At 37.3% G+C, this 23000-nt stretch overlaps 1 protein-coding gene across 10 annotated transcripts in view; it reads right to left on the reverse strand.

Moving 5' to 3' along the window:
• CCDC171 (coiled-coil domain containing 171) overlaps positions 1-23000 on the reverse strand; it is a 220734-nt gene that overhangs the window by 33597 nt on the left and 164137 nt on the right. For all 10 annotated transcript variants that reach the window (XR_009153715.1, XM_058171431.1, XM_058171429.1 and 7 more), the window contains one exon: positions 14485-14616. Coding sequence is in view for 9 of the 10 variants with exons in the window: in XM_058171431.1 (XP_058027414.1) it covers positions 14485-14616 (132 nt within the window). In the remaining variant the exon portion in view is untranslated. The remainder of the gene's footprint in view (positions 1-14484; positions 14617-23000) is intronic.

Raw genomic sequence — 23000 nt, forward strand, 5'->3', positions numbered from 1 at the left:
TACCTTTTAATTATACATTGGTTAAGAATATATAAACATCTTGTGGCAATAGTAAGCGTGGTCATAACACAAGTGATTCCTAAAGAATTTGCCAACTGAAGAAAATGCCCATTGGCAAAACCAACTTCCAAATATAATCGCTTGCCAAATATATACAATAATATAATAGTTTCACTTTGCAAAAAAAACAAAAAAAACCCCCAACAACCACCAAAGGAATTCCTGTGAGCATGGGAATTTGTAATAGAAAGAAAGAAATATTTAAATAGAGAAAAAGAAATCATGATTTCCAAATGTTTCCAGAGTGAACATTTTGTTTATATGTAATCATGAAAAAATATAAATAGAAATGGAGAAAAAGATTTTAAAAAGTGCAAAAAATAATACAGATGGAAAAAGAAAATATAAATCTTCTTTATAGTAGTCACAAGCAAGCTTTCCTCCAAATTTAAAATTATATTACACAATTCCCTTCTTCCCATATTCAACCCCTTTTAATGAGAAAATTTATAAATCACCTATTCATTTTTTCCATTTTCAGCAAAAAAAAAAATTCCCAAGAGGGTCCAGTCTTTTATGAGTTTATTCTCCAAATATTTGTTTAATGTGTATATTAATGCATACACCTATGTGTTTAGATGAGAGAGAGGAAAAGAACAAACAATTAATATAAAAGTGTCATGTTAAGTCTTAACAATACAGGTCAACGGAGTTGAAGACTAGATGGATATATAAGCTCAGATTTTTGTCTGGATAAAGTTGTATCCATGTAAGGAAGCAAAAAATAAAAACAAAATCTCCAAGCCAGCTAGTTCATATAAAATTATATCATAAAGGGAAAAATAAGAAGGTAATGCAGAAATTAAAAATGATTACAGATTAAAAAATATTTCATTAGAAATATTTTGTATTCTTGTAAAGAAAAAAGAAGAAATATCCAAATTAATACTTGTCTGTTGGGCTTTCAGCCTTCAGGAAATTTCTGAATATTAGTAGGAAATAAGTTAACCTAATATGTATTTGAAGAATATATATTATTAAATTAAATATTAAATATGAGCCAACAGTGTGCAGCAGCAGCCAAAAAAACCAATGCAACCCTAGGCTGCATTAATAGAGAGATAGAATCAAGATCACATGAAGCATTAGTACCTCTTTATAAAGCCTTAGGAAAGCCACCTCTGGAATACTGTTTCCAGTTTTGGTCACCTCAATATAAAAAAGATGTTGAGACTCTGAAAAGAGGGCCTGGAGACTAGAACATATGAAGAACAGTTGCAACAATTGGGTATGTCCAGTCTAGTGAAAAGAAGGTTTAGAGGAGATACGATAGCAATGTTCCAGTATTTAAGGGGCTGCCACAAAGATGAGCGGGGCAATTTTCCAAAGCACCAGAATGCAAGATAAGAATCAATGGATGCAAATTAATCAAGTAGAGAAGCAACCTAGAACTAAGGAGAAATGTTCTAATGGTGAGAACAATCAACCAGTGAAACAGCTTGCCTTCAATAGTTGTGGGTGTCCCATCACTGGACGCTTTCAAGAGGAGATAGCAATTTATCTGAAATGATACAGATTTTGAGCATTTGGAGTAAATTGTCTATTCCATCAAGCACTTTCTTTGCAATATAGGACTTTTATTTTATTTGCTAAGGGACACGGTGGCTTAGTGGGTAAGACACTGAGCTTGCCAATCGAAAGGTCAGCAGTTCAGCAGTTCAAATCCCTAGTGCCATGTAACGGGGTGAGCTCCCATTACTTGTCCCAGCTTCTACCAACCTAGCAGTTTGAAAGCACATAAAAAACACAAGTAGAAAAATAGGGACCCCCTTTGGTAGGAAGGTAACCGCTTTCCGTGCACCTTTGGCGTTGAGTCATGCCAGCCACATGGCCACAGAGACGTCTTCCGACAGCTCTTCGGCTTTGAAACAGAGATGAGCACCGCCCCCTAGAGTCGGCAACAACTAGCACGTATGTGTGAGGGGAACTTTTACTTTTTTATTTTATTTGCTATGTGCAAAATACCCACCATGTTTGAAGTGCAGTTAGTGATGCTTAATATAACATGCCAGAGAATAATGGCAAGAGAAGGCATCTGGCTTTCATTGCCATTTTCAATGGAAGTTTTGGTTAGTTGCCCCCTTTCCCCCCAAAGGTCACTTGTCTCCCCTTTTGTGCAGTTCTCTTAAAGTGTGTGCAAAGTTATGTGAAACTTTCCCCCAGCCAGCAGATGAAGCTAACAAAGGAAATGAAGGCTCCATGCACCATTTTACTGTTAAAGTATGAGAGAAAAAGGTTGTGGTAGGTGAGCTGCAGAATTTCCCAAAAATATACTTGTAAAAATCCTTTCGGGTTTCAGTCGGCTACAGAACAAGCTGCGATCTCTTGGGTGTTTTCGTGCAAAAAAACACTTGGGGGTCTCAAGAGAAATATCATATGAGAAAACTGTTCTTAAATGAAAAAAAAAGAGTATTTTTCCCAGTAAGGGCAAAGAATTTGAAAGAATATAGTGAATGATGATAGTTCACAAAGATTATTAGGTACATATAGAAACACATACTATTTCCATAGTAAGGAAGCAGGAATGGTTAAATCGATCATTTTATTCAAAGAGGAGAATATATTTAAGTACGTTTCTCATTTGGATATCACTTCTGGATTTTGTGCTTGTGATGAAAAAATATATATGAAACTTTGACTTTGGTTTTGTCGATTAGATAGATTTGTTGTTATAGAAATGGCTAGTTATATACAAAAAAGTTGCTAAAGCAAAAAGTTGAAGCTGGAGTGTTTTTATCTTGTAGAGATTGACTAACCACTTGTCTGAATGGTGTAGCATTTCCTGCCTAAGCAGGGGGTTGGAATAGAAGACCTCCAAGGTCCCTTCCAACTCTGTTATTCTATTTTTAGACTGTACTGGGCTAAGAGGAGTCGGAAGTCAATGCCTTTTTTTCTTTATTCCCTTGTAACTCACAGGTTCTTTTCCCCTCTCTTTTTCCTTTCCTTAATTTCCTATTTCTATTTTTCTTTGTATTTTATATATTAAATGAATGAATGAATGAATGAATGAATGAATGAATGAATGAGGCAATTTCTATTTCTGCCCTCCCTGTCAAAAAGAAAAAAGAAAAGAAAAGAAAAAAGAGAGGAAAAACTGTTCTTTGCCATTATCTGGTATTCTCCATTTGATAGATGTTTTCCTCTGGCCCCCAGCTCTTGTTCTGGACTATATTTAAATATACAAAATGAGAACTGAAGACATCATGACCGAGAATTACATGGCTGTAGGTTAGTGTCCTATTCTCAACTGTGAGAGCACAAGGCTCAACTAGTTATTTTATTTTCAATATCAGTTCCCTCTCTCTCTCTCTCTCTCTCTCTCTCTCTCTCTCTCTCTCTCTCTCTCTCCTCCCAGAATAAGATGTTGGTAGACACCCCAAGAAGACAAAGCTCTCAATAACAACAGGATTTTCAGGGAACACGAGTAGAGTAATAATTGAAAATTGATAGATGGGATGGAAAGTGTTTCTACTAGAAACCACAACAGACTGGCATATAAAAGCCATCAGGGCATTTATTGCCAAGCATAGATGTCCTAATACTGTATTCTAAAATTAAACTTGCCTTCCACCTGACGGGAATGCTTTAAACTGAATTCTTACTTTGAGCAGGGGGCTGAATTCACTCTCCCTCTCCAATTTTAAATATACTTGGAGAGAGAGAGAGGGACAGAGGGAGAAAGAGAGAGGGGGAGGGAGGGAGGGAGGGATTATGATTATTATGATTACACAGTCATCAAAGTGCAGATATTTTCAATAATTAAGTCTTAGCAATCAGTTTTATAAGGTAGTGCTATATCACTGGCAGAGTTACTCATTGCAGTAATAGTTTTTTTTCTGGAAAGGGGCATCTGGGCAATTAAGTCCTATTGCCTGCTTGATGTAGAAGCTCAAACTACAGCATCTCACCAATGGGCTGTAAACATCCATGGTGGAGTTGGTAGATAGGAGGGGGCGCTACTTTTCTGGTTAGGCTAGCTGAGCTTAACTATTAGCAGGAAGAAAGACTTCACAGATTCTTTCCAAACTACAATTTGGCCTTCAGTCCATATATTTCATCGAACTTTATGTCTCTTGAATGTTTTCTAGCATTAAATTAGAAAACTGCCTTTCTGTAATGTAAATTCATTATTATTGCATTCCTGCATTCTGGAATGATGGAAAATTTCATCTTTCACTCAAATTTAATTTCTAGTCTCCTGATCATCTTCATTACTCTTCTTTGAACCTGTTCCAGTTTGCTAAATGTTTCTTAAAGTGTGTTATCCAAATACACAAGTAATTGGTTCAGATGATGTGTGTGCGTGTGTGCATCTGTAAGCAGCTTTTTCCCTTTTTGTGTGCACTGAGATATCTGCTTTGAAGTTTCCCTGGATCTCCCTCTTTAATAAGAAAAATATTGCTGAAGTGGAAGGAGAGAGTACCATGAAGTAGATTAAAAAGATGTGCTGCTGATACTGTAATTATGGATATCATAGCAATGTTTATCTTAGCAAACTATGGTATCTTTCAAAGTTACTTTGCCAAGCAGGAGCATCTTCCTTTTTGCGATAGGCTTGAGAACTGCATTCGCTATCAGAACATTTCTGAGTCCAATTAAAAGAGTTGACAATTACTTGACAAATGATTCCAAGGTCCAAGTACTTATTATTACTTGGACCTTGGAATCATTTCTGGAAATCTCCCTCTCTGTCCTTTACCAATCTGAATTTAGCCTGCTTATGTTTTGGGGAGAAGGCATAGTCAGTTAAGATGCCCCATCAAAACAGATAATTCTTTGTAGGTAGTCTCACATAGCAACAACACTCCCAAATCAGCATGTCTTTGACTAATGAAAGCTTGAGAGACGCAAAATATATTATACTTTCTGACACATTAGTATTACTATGATCACATATTTAATATTTGATCAGTTGATCTTCTATCATCAGTTTTATTTTATGATACCATGCTTTGGAAGAGTGGTGTAGTATTTGATTATATAGGAATTTTGTACTAATTATTACTAATTATTGTTGAATTTCTCATGCTAGAGAGAGACACCTGTACAATTTCAGTTTTGTACTTAAGTGTGGCTATTGAAAATGAAATTGTATTGGCATAAATTCTGACCACATTGTTCTCTTTGTTGAGTAGGTAATAATAATTTTAAAAAAGCAAATCTGCTCAAATCCTATAATTCTTAATTTTCTCCAATGCTCCAACTGGGAAGGGTTGAAATGTGAAATTTAGAGCAAAAGTGTTCAGAGGTTACCTATTTATTTTGAAGGAGATTAAATATCCAGGACCAGATGGATTGCACTCTAGAGTTTTGAGGAAATTTGCAAACTTGCTGATGCTCTGACCAAATCTTTAAGGTCTTTTCTTTTCTTTTCTTTATAGTTTGGCCAAACTTTAATCTTTGGGAAATATTGGAATATAGGTGGAGTACTAGAAGACGGGAGAAGAGGAAATGTCTTTGTTTTATAAAAGGGAGAAAGGTGATCCAAATTATTAAGTGTGGGTTTGACTATACTAAATGATCATTCAATAAACAGTTTGTTTGAAAATAACACTGAAAAGTGTTCATCAACTGTTCATCATCAAATTGAAGATGGTTTTGAGTAGATGTCTAATCTACTTGTAGCTTGTCTCTTTGGAAGTTCAAATAATGTTTTGTGTACTACAATTAAGTTCTGAACGAAGGTCACAAATATGTCCCTAAAAAGTGTTCCTGTGTTTTTAATTGCTTTTAATAATATACAAGTTATAAGCAAAATAATTCAGGCATACAAGAATCTTGGGAATTGTTCTTTAAATTGTAATACAAGTTAACCATATCTCTGACTAAATTACTGTCATGACACACCTCTCTTCCATTCACTTTGATGAGAAATGATGGCATTAAGAAGATCAGAGCTCTCTATTAAAGTAATTTATGCTATTGGTTAAAACATCAAATCATTTCAGCTTTGGCAAGATAAGCAATATATCCCAGAAAAAGTGCAATTATAATATGATGTCCAACTATGACTGCAAGTTTGATATAAAGGGGAACATAAAATGCAACTTCTATTAATTTGAAAAAAGGGGGCATAAGGTTACATCTTCCTAAGGCATTCAGGCTTGCACACAGAGTGACATTTTTATAGCTACCATAGTATTCATGTTTTTTTTTAATAAAAATCCTTATATACATGTCATTTTAATGTGCTTAATGTTAATTCTTTTGTGTTATAGTTGTAAACTCAGAAGATTACAGTCCAAAACAAAAGTAGGATTCTGTTCCTCTTTATGTAAGGCTAACACTTTAAACATTTCTTCTAAACTAACACTGCCTTCACATATTCCCTCCGTGGACTGCAGGTCACATTATCAGAGTGTGCAAAGATTTCCCAACTCTATTTCAGAAACCAACCATTTTTTGAACTCGTATCTTTTATCACTATATTGCCAACTATTCCCACTTTTGCGATACAGTACTTCACCAATGAGGAGTTAAAAGAGGGACTGAAATGAAATCAACCCTTCTCGAGTCGGTTATCCAAACTGTGTGGAACAAAGAACGTGACACTCTTAACACATGCATCTAAGGAACCCATTAAAGTAACAAAACGTATGCCTCCTGAAGACCGATCCTGCAAACTACTAATAAACTGTACTAGGGTTCAATAGCTGATCTTATCAACCATTTATTTCCACTAGATCACAAATCCATTCTGCAGAGCAGAAACAACATATATAGACAGATAGACAAAAACATTATATGTGTGTGTGTGTGTGTGTGTGTGTTTTCGTAGGTTTTCACGGGTATAGGTATGTAGGTCTTGGCATTTTCGGGTCTTTTCCCGTGTAAGGTTGAGAGTATCTTGGCGACGTTTCGATGTCAAACATTTCGTTGAAACATTGCCAAGATACTCTCAACCTTACACGGAAAAGACCAAAATGCTAAGACTATATATATATATATATATATATATATATATATATATATATATATATATATATATATATATACACACACATACACACACACACACACACACACACACACACACAACATATAACTGTGACAGAATAAAATGAAAAACAAAAGCCTCAGATTAGAAATTAGCACGCTCTTAAAATATAGCCTGCCAAGCAAGCAAACACTCAGCAGACATCTTGAATATTAAATTCCCCCTAAACTTTTTTTCCTCCCTTTAATTTGCTATTTAGAATATTACTTGACACGCAACCCACCCTCTTTCTTCAATATAGAATTGTGGAATTAATAATCCATCCAGTTTCTGATGCACAGTTTTATATTCTGAGCCATTTTTCCTTGCATTTCCCTTAATGCTATAGTTGCATATTCATTGGTATATTCTCCTTTAACTGCTGTCACTTAAATTGTCATGCAGAGCAGGGCAAATCAGGGTCAGTTTATGTAAGCGGTATCTCTCTGAAGAACTTCATCGGTCTTTATTTCAATGCATTATGCAAAAAAACTTGACATTAAGAGAGCCTTAACTGACAGCAAATGAAATCAATCACTAAATCACTAAGCCATAATAAACTCGCTCAAGTTGCAGATCAGCCTTCCTTCTCCAGATCGCCACCTTAGCACCCCATCAAATTATATTCTTCTCCAAAAAAAAAAAGCTGACAGTTCCATTGCCAAGTCCGACATACGACATTATGAAATTTCACCTGAATGTTTGACTTTCAAAACTATTTTATAAGGACAAGAAAAGAAACCTGGAATCAATGCAGGCTGCTTGAGACAGGTAGCCTTAAAAAGCAAACGGATTGGTACGGGCAGTTAAGAGGCAAACACAACTGGATCTGTCCTTAGTCAAAGGCAAGACTGAAAAAGTTCATTCCTCAACCTTTTCAAGTCTGTTAGTCAATATTCTCACATTGATTTTTAAGGAGCTTCAACAGTGACCTTAGTTGCTCATTTCCACATGCAAAACATTCTGTCAAAAACAAGACTTCTTCCCCGTTTAAGCCTCAAAAAAAAGCTTTCAAGAACGAATGTGGCGACTTTCAACTTTTCTCTACATGGAAGTATTTAATATCACTTGCTGCTTATGTCAAAGTGTAATGTAGATTTCCCCTGTATGATCCTGTGCACTTCAAATCTCTTATCATTATGTCTCTTTCTCTAGCACCGTAATTCTCCATCGCTTTCTTTATATCTTTCCATCTCTATCTAAAATAAATCCCTGGAAATGTGTAGTATCACTGCTACAATGCCGTTAAATATAGTCATATATCATACATTTAAATATAAACATATTTCAAATCAGTGTAGTTGATTCAATGCATTAACAGTAACATGTGATTTTATACGGTATGTATGTTTTATATATTGCTATTCATAATACTATGTACTGTACAGTCCCATGCACATTGTAGACAGACAAAAATGTTATATATGAACATAGTCACACAGACTGTGAAGATTTTAAATAAGTGATTAAAAAAGGGAGGTACGTGCCCTCCTCTCAACTAGTACCTTCATCCCCAAAGCAGCAAATTAGAGTTTATTTTGCAGACAAACCTAGCTAGCTACGAGCGGCATCTACTAACGTTGGCTGATCTCAAAAAGCCAAATAAGGGTAGACTGAAAAGACAAAGGAAAAAGATAATGAGAAACCATTCCCATTTTGTGGTCCAGAAAATAACACAAATCACAAAACCACAAAATCAGCAAGAGTTGAGCTTGGCTCTAGAAGACTTTATCTTTTGGGGAGGGACGTAAGCCTGAAACTAAGTAATAAAAATCTTCCTTGTATCAAATTATACTCTTTGTTTATCACCTAATCATCCTTTTTCTTCTTTTAATCGTATGCCAAGAATTGGCCTCGCAAACTGTCTCCACCATTGTTTCTCGACCTTGGCAATATAAAGAATGGTGGGCCACACATCTTAAAGTTGCCACAGTTGAAAAGCACCAGTCTACACAAAGTAGAAAGCTATTAGAAAGCTACTACACAAAGTAGAAAGCTATGGCAAATCTAGACAGTGTACTAAAAAGCAGAGACATCACCCTGCCAACAAAGGTACGTACGTATAGTCAAGGCGATGGTTTTCCCAGTTGCAATGTACGGCTGTAAAAGTTGGACCATAAGAAAGGCTGAGCGCCAAAGAATTGAGGCCTTTGAACTATGGTGCTGGAGAAGACTCCTGCGAGTCCCTTGGACTGCAAGGCAATCAAACCGGTCAGTCCTAGAGGGGAGATCAAACCTGACTGCTCTTTAGAAGGCCAGATCCTGAAGATGAAACTCAAATATTCTGGCCACCTAATGAAAAGGAAGGACTCACTGGAAAAGAGCCTAATGCTGGGAAAGATTGAGGGCAAAAGAAGAACGGGACAACAGAGAATGAGGTGGCTAGATGGAGCCACTGAAGCAGTAGGCATGAGCTTAAATGGACTCCAGAGGATGGTAGAGGACAGGAAGGCCTGGAGGAACGTTCTCCATGGGGTCGTGATGGGTCAGACACGACTTCCCAACTAACAACCACAACACAACATACGGCCTTCCCCAGCTGGCCTTCCCCAGTCCCTGGGGAACATATAAAATAAACACTGTATTCCTTTCCAAAAGCTCAACACAATTTAGAAGAGAATCAAACATCCTGTGACACAGTGATCAAATCAGTAACATCTCTTAGAAGAAAAACAACGAAGCGTAGACTAAATCCACTTCCACCCCAATTTTCCCCTAAATTACCCTCTTTTAAAATGCTCCAGGAAGGCCAGAAACCAAGCTTTGGCAAGGAGGTAATTTTGTACAGGATAGGAGGACCTGTCAAATATATTGGTCCTAGGTTATTTAGGGCTTTCTGGGTCAATATCTATAATTGTGCTTGGAAAGAGGGAGAATTCATGCAAATTAATTTGCCTGGGAATAGCCTTTTCTTGGTGCCCGAGACCAGTGAAACAATCACATTGTAGATCGGTTTCGAAAGCACTGGAGAGAGATACAAATCATGAAACGCTTTGGGACCTAACGATATTGTATTTATATCTTCAGCAAGAATAAATTGTGTTAAAACTGTCCAGGGTGAGACAGTCTATGGGCTTCAGAACTGCTCCATAGTGTTGATCTGTGTATTTTGCATGCCGGCACACCATCGGTTTGAATGGAAAATAATGAGTGCTACCACCTGGAAAAAGCACTTCTATCTGCCTTCAAAAGTCTTGTAGAGTACATTTTTCTAAGATGCAATATTTGCCACAATGTTCCGAACAGACAAGAAACAACATAATTATCTTTGTATTTGTAGATAGATATTTTCCCTTGGGTCCCGAATGCTTATTTTCGCAGATCTACTAGTGCTATTGAAAGAAGCAGAAAATGCAGCAGGAATGGAACATCATTTTATGTTACATTTATCTTTGCCCAATTGATTAGAAGAGCAATCTTTTGCTCCTGTGTACAATACGATATGATAAGCCATGACTACATCATATATGGATGCATAATTTACATAAAATAAATGGAGGACGTAAGCCCTTTATAAATTTATAATGATTATACTCTATCACTCAAAAGCAATGTCAACACTTTCCCCTGCTATTATAAAACTAGCTAACACCCTCCTTCTTTTGCTGTAGCAGTTTTCAGACCAAAAAAAGAAAAGAACAGGGGCTACCACACTGGTAAACTGTAGGTACTTTATATGTTACCTGTCTACACTTGCTACAACTCCTGAGTGCAAGTTTCTCATCACCTTCCCAGTTTGTAATTTCCCTCATCACAAAGGGATGAGGAAGAAATAAGTAATCCTAAAATTCTTTCTGGTTATTCCTCACCCCCTTACATCCCATAAAGTTTACATTTATTTTGTGAAAGTGAAGTATGTATGCATGCATGTTTGTGTGTATAGAGCAGGGGTCTCCAACCTTGGCAACTTTAAGACTTGTGGACTTCAACTCCCAGAATTCCTCAGATTTGCTGGCTGAGGAATTCTGGGAGTTGAAGTCCACAAGTCTTAAAGTTGTCAAGGTTGGAGACCCCTGCTCTAGAGCATTCATAACTTAGCACTTAATTAAGTTGAATCTTATTTGTTGATGAGTTGACAAAGTGACACAAATCAGGACCTCTTTCACACTCCCAAACATCCTCAGGCACCCTAGCTATCCTGTGCCATCACTGCAAACACCATTTCCAACCAGCGTGCACCTCTCACACATCATGATCCCCCATGCACTCCTGATTTGCTACAATTCCCATGTGCTCTTTGCAAACCACCACTCTTGTTCAGCGCCATGTAGCATTTCCTGAACTGCAGCCCTGCGCACCCCCTCGCTTCCTCTCTTATCCAGCAGCAGCAATCTGCCTGCTGGCTTTGAACTGCCATATCCATGTTGCCAATAACTTTCTCCTTACAAGTTTCCTGTAGAAAAATGAATAGGGAAGATGGTAGGAAGACATGTAGGAGGGAGGGAGGGAGGGAGGGAGGGAGGAAAGGAAGGAAGGAAGGAAGGAAGGAAGGAAGGAAGGAAGGAAGGAAGGAAGGAAGGAAGGAAGGAAGGAAGGGCAGTAAAAAAAGCTAAAACAACCCTTGGTTGTATAAACAGAGGCACAGAATCAAAATCATGTGAAGTATTAGTACCATTTTATAAATCCTTAGTAAGATCACACCTGAAATATTGCATCCTGTTTTGCTCACCACATTACAAAAAAGATGTGGAGACTTTGGAAAAAGTGCCAAGATGAGCAACTAAGATGATTAAGGGCCTGGAGACAAAAACATATGAAGAACAATTGCAGGAACTGGGTATGGCTAATCTAGAGAAAAAGGACTAGGCAGTACATGATAGCAGTATTCCACAAAGAAGAGGAAGACTACTTATTTTCCAAAACATCAGAAGGCAGGACAAGAAACAATGGATGAAAACTAATCAAGGAGAAAAGCAATCTGGAATTAAGAATAAATTTCCTAACGGTGAGGACAATTAACCAGTAGAACAGCTTGCTTTCAGAAGTTGTGGGTGCTTCATTACTGGGGGGTTTTAAGGAAAGACAGGATAGCCACCTGTCTGGAATGGCATAGGGTCTCCTATTTGAGCAGGGGGTTGTACTAGAAGACCTCCAAGGTCCCTTCCAGTTCTATTCTGACTGAATGGTTTCGAGGCTCCTTGCTAGCTTCTACCAAGAAAACTCAACGCACAAATCAACAGGAAGTCAAAAGACATGCCTACAACCACTGCTTTTTTGCCTATCCATGGTCATTTTGTTTTTGAACATGAAGAAAAATGAAATGCAATAAAATAAAGAATAAAAACTGAAAAAACTGAATGCAAATACATTGAATAGTTAGTATGTGAGCAGAGATGTTGGCCTAAGGCTAAGAAGACTTTGGAACAATTTCTCACTCTTTAACTGAATCTACCTCATAGGGTAGTCTTTAGGGAGAAAACAGAAGGAGGGAGAGCTATGTATTCTACCTTTGGTTCTTTAAGGAAAGTTGTGTAGAATTCAAACAAACTAACCAACCCAACAAGCAAGCTATCAGTTAGTGAGACATTCACATATGCACGGTACAAAATAACAAACACAAAATGTAATCAATATCATAATGATTGCTTTCTCCTCTTTATATAATTTAGATGTCAATCATATATACACATACATTTGAAAAAATACCAGAACTAATAAGGTCAATATATATGCTGTCACCTCAGAAAAGAAATGTACATATTCTTCAGCAATATGGCCATTAACATCTCTGGAGTCAGCTGCTGGAAAGTGAAACAAATATTCAGACTTTGAACCAACGTGCTGAAAGGAAACTACCTCCACTTCTAAATAAATACACAGTTAGAAGTTGGAACAAATGCAAAAAAAAATAAAAAATTAATAGAGCTAAATGCAGACCCTGGGCAGATGTGACTAACTCTTCTACATTTGTGGGATGGTGTTTACGCCTTTCTTCCTATGCCTGAATTTTAAGAGATTATTTTATTTAAACAAGAAATAACCTGTTGTGAATAGCCTGTTGTCAGACCTAATTTGGGTCTCAGTTTCTGATAACCATTTGCAAGATAAATATAAGTATTTTGGTATTATCCAAGAAATGTCACACATTTCTGCACTAGGCCTCTTCCCAAAGGAATATTTTTGCGCCACAATTTTTCTGCTGTAACCACACTTTGTGTAGGAAATGGATATACGCATGCAGAACAAGGAAGGACAACTTTACATCAGGATATAATTGTACAATTGGTATGAATTGTGTTATTCAAATACTGCCATGGCACATGTGCCATAATATCCCATCTCCACCCAACAACACCCACAAAATAGATGTTTGCTGGGGCACAAGATGCAGAGATTTATTAACTTAGTTTTAGTAACAGTTTTAGTACTATGCCTATGGAAAGATGAATCCTTTCACAAGTTACTCCATCCCTAACTCCACTGATACCCACAGAAAGGATGTTTGTTTGCTTGGGCCCAAAATGCAGTTTTATTAACTTTATTTATTTATTTGTTTATTTGTTTATTTGTATGTTTGTTTATTTTGTCACAACAATATATGTAGTTATCATACAAAAAGATTATATAGTATATAAACACATATATGAGTAAATATAAGGAGGTATAAGCGCATATATATATATATATATATATATATATATATATATATATATATATATATATATATATATATATATATATATATATATATATATATGAAGAAGAAAAGAAAAACAATAGGACAGGAACTGTAGGCACGTTTGTGCGCTTATGCACGCCCCTTATGGTCCTCTTAGGAATGGGGTGAGGTCAATAGTAGAAAGTTTTTGGTTAAAGCTTTTAGGATTATGAGAAGAGAAGAGAGTTTTAGTAACAACAGTTTTAGTAACAACAGTACTAGGACTATGGAAAGATAAATCCTTTCACAAAAATACTTAAAACACATTGTCTGTGGGATCCTTCTGAATAAACAGGAAAGGAAATTGCATTTTAGGAGCACTGTTTTCTGATTAAACACCTTGACATCTACATCCATTGTCAGAGTGGTCTTTGTCATCAGAAAGTGTCATTCAGAAAATGCCTAAAAAGATTTAAAAGAAACCCCTAGAATCTTTGTCAGCAGTTGAATAACTCTAGTTGGCGTAACAATCAGTCACTGTGATGCACCTCACACTCGTTTTATTTCTCTATTGTGACACAATGCCAATGACAGCCTGTGACATTGATGACAGCAACTGTTTCTATGTCTCACCCCCTTGGAATGTTTTTATATTTATTCTTCCAAAATAAAAAGTTAAAAAAAAGGAGTCTAAGCCAAACTCTCTTCCTTATAGCCACCCTTGCATGTATATTAGGCACACTTTTCTTTCTCAATCACTGACAGATACCGCACGGAAACCTTTATTTCTAGCACGGGTTAATATTTCGGGACATTTGGTGGGTGAAGAAAGGTTACGGAAGACTCTGACCTGGAATGCTATAACCTCTGGCCCGCCTTTCAGCCCTTCCATTGCAAAGGTCTCCAGGTGCAGCTTAGGCAGCTGCAGGGCGAAGTCATTCCTGCTTGCTGTAGTCCATGACAGCGAGATCTGATCTCTGACCTAAAAGGGAAAAAACAGTATCAATGGTAATTCCCCTTCAGACACATTAACTGGGATGAAGTGGGTCCCCTTGAGTCCGCTGAGTGGACTTGCATTGATCGCTGGACCTGAAATCCATGAATAAATTTAGGACTAATTGATTTTTCGTTGCAAATAAATCTCTAATTCAGAGTGCCGGGAGAGAATGTTAAGAAGAAAAAGCTTCCTCCTCTCTCGGCTGAAATGAGATAGGAAAGAAAGTCACTTAAGGCTCCCTGTTCCAGTGGGGCAGCCCGCAACTCTACAAGGAATGCACGGGGTCCAGATTTAAGACGTTCAGATGCCCAATAAGATGGACACCGTCACCACGTTGATTTCAGCAAACATGCCACAAGTGAACCTCTCTCTCTCTTTTTTAAAGCTCTCACATTCACGTACTCTCATGAAAGAAAACACTTTTAAGTTAATGAAGCTGTGATGTAGCAAAATTAGATGAGATAATGGAAATATTTTTTTTAAGACTTCAGCTACAGAACAGCTAATAAGTAGTAGTCATAAGTGCCTGTGGAAACACTAAATTCAAATGTCAAGCATTTTAACAGTAGTAAGGACTACCTGGACAAATAAAAGAGAACAAAAAGAAAACACATAATTTTTCCAATGCCAAGTAATTGGGATCTAAAATATTTCGATGTTTAAGAAACAACAAAACGCAGAGCACCGTAAATGAGAGAGATCCATGTACTTGTGTGGACAACTATAATCTTATGCAACTGGTATTGTACTGCCACCTTCTGTTAAGGTGAGCAATACCTTCACTCATCTATAAAAATACAATGGGCAATATTTATAGTTTTTGATTGTTAGTTTCTATTTTTACAAGATTAGATTCTATGCACAGAGACTAGAGAATAAATCTACTAGATAGGGGGCCTTCAGCGGAATATCACAGTAGATCTTCCAGTAATACCAGAAAAATATCCACACGCATCTTTAAGTCTGCTCATCTCCAGCAGTCACAAGCATTTATTTCTATTTGTAAGTAACAAGTGTCAGTATTACCTTTGAATTCTAAAGTATAAATTAGGTTAAGCAGATTATCTCAACATTTTTTTTAAAAAAACATCATTGCCCATAGTTTATTAGTATGCTTTGAACTAATAATTGAGATTAATTAGATTTGGATGGATTTTAACAAAACTACACAAGATTTTTAAAAATGGACATAGAATAATGGAAATTTCTCATCTTCATCTTCCTTGAAGAGAAAGGGACAGAAGATACAAAGGGTCATAACTTATGATGACTTTGGAATACAAATAACAAGGTTTCCTTCCAAATAGGCAGTCCTGTGTTATATACAAATGTTATTTTTGTTGCTGTTGTTTTATTAGGAAGTCAGTTGCTGAACACGTGATTTTGTCTTCTTAGTTTGCAAGCTCTACTCTTGCAGCAATTAAACGGAACTGTACAATCCTGTATCTCAGAGGCAATGTGCAGCAGAAATGTTTTTAGAATGGAAACAGACATATAAATTGTTCCAGCCACATTCTCCTGCCCTGCTAGAAACTGATGCAATAGTTTACTACGTAAACATTAACACAATCATAAAAATGACTGCTGTTATTCCACATTATTCAGAAGAGCCTTTCGTATTAATGATTAAATGCCTATGTTTTTCCTTGTAAGCCATGAAGATGTTTAAGAAAGCACTGCTTTTATCATTATTATCTCTCTCTCTCTCTCTCTCTCTGTGTGTGTGTGTGTGTGTGATTCCTGAAGATGTGTTAAATCAAATGCTGGAGATCTACATACCTTGCACCCTGGTCTATGGGAATAGGGAATCTTACATTTCCCTGGTTGATATAAAGAATTCCTGTCAATATTGGTAGCTGTCAAACGTATACACTATAATGCAATTTTTATAACGGTGTGGGCCCTCCACACATTTCTATCTGAACTATTCTAGGTTTAGGGTAGAGAGTCTAGAAGAACAAAAACCATCTCTTGGGCCTTCTGTGGTATATATAATTTTGTCCAGATAGTCATCTTGTCTAACGTACTACAAATGTCATTTTACTTTATCTATAATAATACATTATCTCACTTGAATTGTTATATAGACTATATATGTTAGCTTTTTGTCTTCTCATTGTAGCCAATGTGCACCCAGATAAAAGAAAACGTTAATGTGGATTAAGGTTCTAAGAATTTATCAACATCAAACCACCAGTGTTTTGCCTTCTACCCTTCTGAACCATAGTCAATAGATCTAAATATTTTACTGCACCCTGGCCAATTCATTGTTTGATGTTTAAAAACGCACCCGGAATCAAAGAAAATTTATTAAATTTGAGCCCCCAAATGAGATACTATTAGCTTTGAAAGTCAAGTTTAACTGCGATATTGATGATTCTCTTTTTTCTGTGACAAAATTCACCAGGGAAACCCCTGATGTCAAAGTACCAAAGCAGATTGCTAATACTGAAGGAGGAGGGGAGGAACAGCGCAAAGGAGAAGCGGGAGTGAGGCGAGAGAGGGAGAGATAAACAATGTAGACACTGCAGAGATACAACAGTGGCAGGGCCAAGTCCTTTCACCTCTACTTATTTCTGCTTTGGTCCTTTGCCGTTAGGTTATAACAATAAATTGGACAGTAAAAGAAGGAACATATCCTTAAAATGCAATATAAGGCTAGGTCATCAGCCAAAAGAAATGTAAATGTTCCTCAGATGTAAAACTCCAGATTACATAAATTCAAATATTTATCCTAATGTTTTAATTATTTAGAATGGGCTGTATTGTGTCTTCCTTCCTTCCTTCCTTCCTTCCTTCCTTCCTTCCTTCCTTCCTTCCTTCCCTCCCTCCCTTAATTACTTAACTAAGGGGGGGGGGAGTCATCCTGATTATTTTTGATGTTGTTTATTAAACTCAAACCTTACATGGACAAGGGAAACAGAAATGCTTCAGTTATACATAATGCTCCTTTTCCCCTTTTTCACTAGCTCACTCCGAGTGTCCAATTTCAAACTGCAGTTGAGGACTATGTTTTTTGAATATTGCTATTATAGCATAAACATTAATTCACAGGGACAACTAGCACTTTCATTGTTGTACAGGAGAAGGATTTTTTTTCCTGCTTTCCTTCCTGATATGCTAGGTACCCATGTGAAATCTGGTTTTGTTTTTTTTAATAGGAAGATGCATTTCCATTGTGTGAACATTCTTTCCTGCAGTCTGGAATGTTAAGAGTACAGCTCAGGGAAAAGTAGATATTTGAGGTTTTACAATTCCACTAATGCCCACTAATTCAGTGTACTTACAAAAGAATATCCCCTTCACACATTTTCCCACAGTGTTGATCTGTAGCATAAAAGAAAGCACCTAAGTGTATGGTTAAAGTCTGGCATGCTGCATACAAACTGTAGATTTTCAAGGACTTCAAAGCTACAGGAAGATAGGACATTATATATGTGTCCTTTCAGTCTGAGGTTGAAAATAATCCCTCAAAACTAAAAGCAATTGTTTAACAAAACTGTACAAAAGAAAAAATGGAATGAAGGGGCTCTACATATATCCCCCTAAAGCACTGGATTTTTTTCTATATAAAGAAAAATATTTTCTTCTAAAGAAGATAAGATGCTTCCCAACTTTGACAGGAATATGCTGTGAAGGAAATTGCAGAACTTAGTCCAATCTTTCTTTAGGATTTCCAGAATACGGGTGTGATCAATACAAAGCCAAACTGACATCTTTTTCTGTACATATTTTAAAAGTACTTCTAAAATCTGCAAATATATTCTAAAACATAGGAGACCAAAGCTTGTTATGTCCTGCCTGAAGATTCTACTTTCTGTTGTGAACTGAGATTCTTTAATTTTTCATGCATCCAAACATGCATGCCTGTATTTAAAAAACAGAGTTATTGGTTTATATCTGTTGTACAAAGTGTATTATCCTGAGACTGTATATAGACACCCATGGTTTGAGAGATGGTGAAGGGAAATAGATAAAAAGTGAAAGCATCTAAACATACAAGGTGGATGTTTACAAACCAGTTGTTAGATGTGACACATTTTTTTTTTAATGAATCAGGTCACACATGTGGTAAAGAAATCTATATATAGGAGCGTAAATATATTCAAAGGTAACACTGGATAAGAAGTCCCCAAAGTGTAAAGACTACATACGTTTATTTGCTTCTAATTTCTACATTTTGGAAACAGACGCAGTTTTCTGGGGGAACTGTGACGAGACTCTTGGTGAGAAAAGGAGGGGAATAAAGGTGTCAAAAGTTAGCTTGTAATTAAAATTTTCTATTTGATGGTGCATCTGGGAACATTTTCCGGATGATTTATGCAAACAGATACAATAAAGGCAGATTTGTCTGCAGTAGCTATGATAGGCAGGGGAATTTCGCATATGTAGCCATTGCTAAAATACTTTCTCTTTGCTGTAATTTAAAAAATACCCCAATTTGAACAAATACTATAAAAATACAAAATATTTTTATATGAAGCAAACAATAAGGAACTACCATTCCACATTGCTATTACTGTGTCCAGCTGGTCTGGGACTCTTCCTCCCTTCTCAAAAGACCTTGCCCAATACAACACAGCAAAGTCCATGGAGACCATGATGAGTGGGCCATTTTTCCCATAGCAAGCTACTCTAAGAATGATTAAAAGCAGGTGCCTGAATTATCTTGTTTTCCTTCACCCTTCTCTGCCATTCTTTTAAGGCTATAACCTTAAAAGTCAGAGAATCTGGATTTTATCATCCTAATAACCTTTAGCTCCTTGATGGGAGCTTTCCCAGCTGAATGGTGGGGCATAGATGCTAGGGAGAAAAGAGAAAGCCAAGGTTATTCTTTGAACAATGTATAAAAATGGGGTTTTCATAATGAAAACTAAAGACAAAGGACATTCCACTGAAGGCTCTGGGGATCACAGGCTAACTTGGAAGGCATGATACCACCATAGTTTAGAAATCACTGACACTACACACTATACTATGGAACAAAGCAATAAATATGCAGAGGCTGCAGTTTTAAAAATGGACTGTTTCAATATTCTAACTCTCACTTTTTAACTGAGTTTTAAAAACACGCACAGCATACGTTTCCATAAATTGAAAAAAATGTTATTAAAGCTTTTAGAATAAGCAATAGCAGAAAAGGACATAAGCATTATACATTGGGCCAAAGGGTCTGGATCCCAATTAGGCTCATGCTCATGTCTCAGTTGTGCACTGAAATTGCTCAAACTAGATGCATAAACATTTAGAATTAGTAACATGTTTATAAGTTTAAGTCTAATCTTTTAGTGTTTAACTCACCTATTGGGGGAATTTGTTTCCCTGTTTACAAACTACAACATACATAGAAGAAGCGAACAACTCTTAATTTCAGCTTTTTGAAAATGGTCCAAGGACTCTGACTTGTTCTGTTTGCTCAATATAAACCAATTTTTACTTATACTTATAAACATGATTCCAACACTTAGTTTAAATGTGTTGATTTTAGCTATATCCATTATAATCTAGAGAACTGTTGACATTTACTGGGCACACATGTTAACCTCTAGATACTATAACATATTAATATATTTGTTCATATTTTGTGGGCTCTAGAACTGAAGTAAACTATAAATGTATCTGTGTTTTCCAATCTTATAAATGTACAATTAGAAGAAATAAATACTTCTTGTAAATGAATGGAGGGAGGTAGAACTTTTTTAAAAAAATATGACACAGTGTTCTGAAATGCTATCTTTTCCTAGCTCGAGCAAAATTGGAGTTTTCTAAACAAAACATCTGACATTAGGCATTCACTGTACCAAAGACATTCTCCAGTAGTTAACAAATTTCAAATGCAGATTTAGTATTTGGTAGAAGGGGTGCTGAAAATTAACCAGTGTGAATAAAGTATTGCTTTAACAAAAGCTCCTAAGAACCAAATTCATGTGCTCATTCAACTAAAAAAATTCACTGGAGTGATTTGGTCTAATTACCATGTTTCACCTCAAGCTATTTTGATAGAGTTGCTGGGAAATAACGAAGTTGCTGGGAAGATAAAGAAGACACTTAGAATACTGCATCCAGTTCTGGTCACCACAATTTAAAATAAGATGTTGAGACTCTGGAAACAGCACAGAGAAGAGCAACAATGATTAGGGGGCTGGAGGCTAAACTATACAAAGAATGGTCATAGGAATTGGCTATGTTTTGTCTAATGAACAGAAGGTCTAGGGGTGACATGATAGTACTATTCAAATATTTGAGGTGCTCCTACAAAGACGTGGAGGTCAAACTATTTTCCAAAGCACCAAAAGGCAAGGCAAGAAACAATGGTTGGAAACTAACCAAAGTGAGAAGCAACCTAGAACCAAGGAGAAATTTCCTAACAGGGAGAGCAATCACCCGATGGAATAGCTTGCCTTCAGAAGTTGTGGTTGCTCCTTCACTGGACTTCTATTGAGATTCTCAGTCATCCAGGTTATGGTTCTCCCAAAGGTGCTTTTTCAAGAGACAACTGGACTTTCTGTTTTTTCTTTGAAGACGTTTCACTTCTCATCCAAGGAGCTTCCTTCAGATCTGACTTCATTCCCCGCAGAGGAGAAATCTACTTACCTTCCTTACTGGCTCTGAAGTCCACACGCCGCACGTGTCACATCTGTTTACAGACCTTCTGCGCATGCGCAAAACCTGCTCATGCGCAAAAGGTAAAAACCACATTACTTCCTAGTTAAAACCAGGAAGTAATGACACCCAGGCAGCAGGTGTCACTGGTGGTTCGGTGATTGCTACCGGAGCGCCAAACCACAGGCCACAATCACTACCAGATTGCGAGATCCGGTCAGAACTGGGAGCATTTCACGCCTGATTCCCCACCATCCAGTCAGAGCTAAAGAAGCTTCTTGAATGAGAAACGAAACATCTTCAAAGAAAAAAACAGGAAGTCCAGTTACCTCTTGAAAAAGAACATTTGGGATCCTTCATTGGAAATTTTCAAAAAGAGACTAGACAACCATTTGTCTGAAATGATATAGGGCCGTGATAGCAAACCTATGGCATACGTGCTACAGGTGGCACGCGTAGCCATATCAATGGGCACACAAGCTCAGCTATGGTACACATGCGCACACTGGCCAGCTGATTTTCGGGCCTTCTTGGCCCATCAGTAGTAGGGAAACAGGCTGTTTCCTGCCTCCAGAGGGCCTGGTGGTGGTGGGGAAGGGCCGTTTTTCTCTCTTCCCTAGCTCCAGAGCCTCTCTAGGAGTCTGGGGAAATGGAAAACTGCCTTTCCTACCCCTCTCCAGGCCCTCCAGAGGCCAGAAACGGCCCGTTTACCAACTTCCAGTTGGACAGGAAGTGACATTTTTTGCTGTACCCAGCCCCCCCAGAGCCTCTCTAGGAGTCTGAAGGCTGGGGACAGCAAAAAAACATCACTTCCTGTCCAACTGGAAGTTGGTAAACAGGCCATTTCTGGCCTCCGGAGAGCCTCCAGGGAAATGGGGAAAGCCATTTTCCACCCTCCCAGACTTATAGAGAGGCTCTGGAGACAGGCAGTAAAGAAAAACGGGCCTACTGGGCCATCGCTTGTTGGGGAGGGGAAGAATAGCATACGCATGCGCGGGGGTGGACGCATAAAATTATGGGTGTGGGCACGCACGCGCGTGACCCCCCCTTCCTGGCACGTGATGGCAAAAAGGTTAGCCATCACTGATATAGGGTCTCCTGTTTGAGCAGGGGCTTGGGTTAGAAGACCTCCGGGGTCCCTTCCATTTCTATTATTCTATGTTCAAAAAGAGTGAGGGAAAAGTTCCATATACAGAAGCCAGATCTGTTTGGCAGGATAAAAATGTAATCATCAGTAACCTCTAAAATCAGTGTTAGTTCTCTAACTCATCAGAAAGAGCAACATGACTTATTTCATCTACAAGAGCTAAAGTGAGAGCAAAACTCAAAATACTGGGTATAGGGAAAATCTGATGATGGGAAGGAGTTGATAGCTTTCATAATGATTAAATGCTAAAAGATGTTAAATGTTCCAAATTTAAGGAAGGCTAAGGCTTCTTTTCCAGAAGCAGTATAGACTTTTTAACGATTGCAGCAACCATGACAATATTCCAATATGTTATTGGCCCAACAAAAGTTGAAGACATGCTCTTGATTTGTTTGGCTCAACTAGATAGAATAATAGTGGATCAAGAGGGAAGCAGCTTTCATTAGTTGTTTAAGTCAATTTGTTCAAGTCAACTTATAAAGTTTTTCCCAAGGGTCTCAGAGGCCAAAGTCCTATGTTACCACAAAGTTCTTCCAAAATATCAATTAGTTCAAAATATACAAATGAGACTATTAATTCTATTTGACAATAAATTGCCTCTCAGTTTATTTCTTAGCTC

This window comes from Ahaetulla prasina, chromosome 2 (assembly GCF_028640845.1).
Source record: "Ahaetulla prasina isolate Xishuangbanna chromosome 2, ASM2864084v1, whole genome shotgun sequence".
Classification (NCBI taxonomy): Eukaryota; Metazoa; Chordata; class Lepidosauria; order Squamata; family Colubridae; genus Ahaetulla; species Ahaetulla prasina.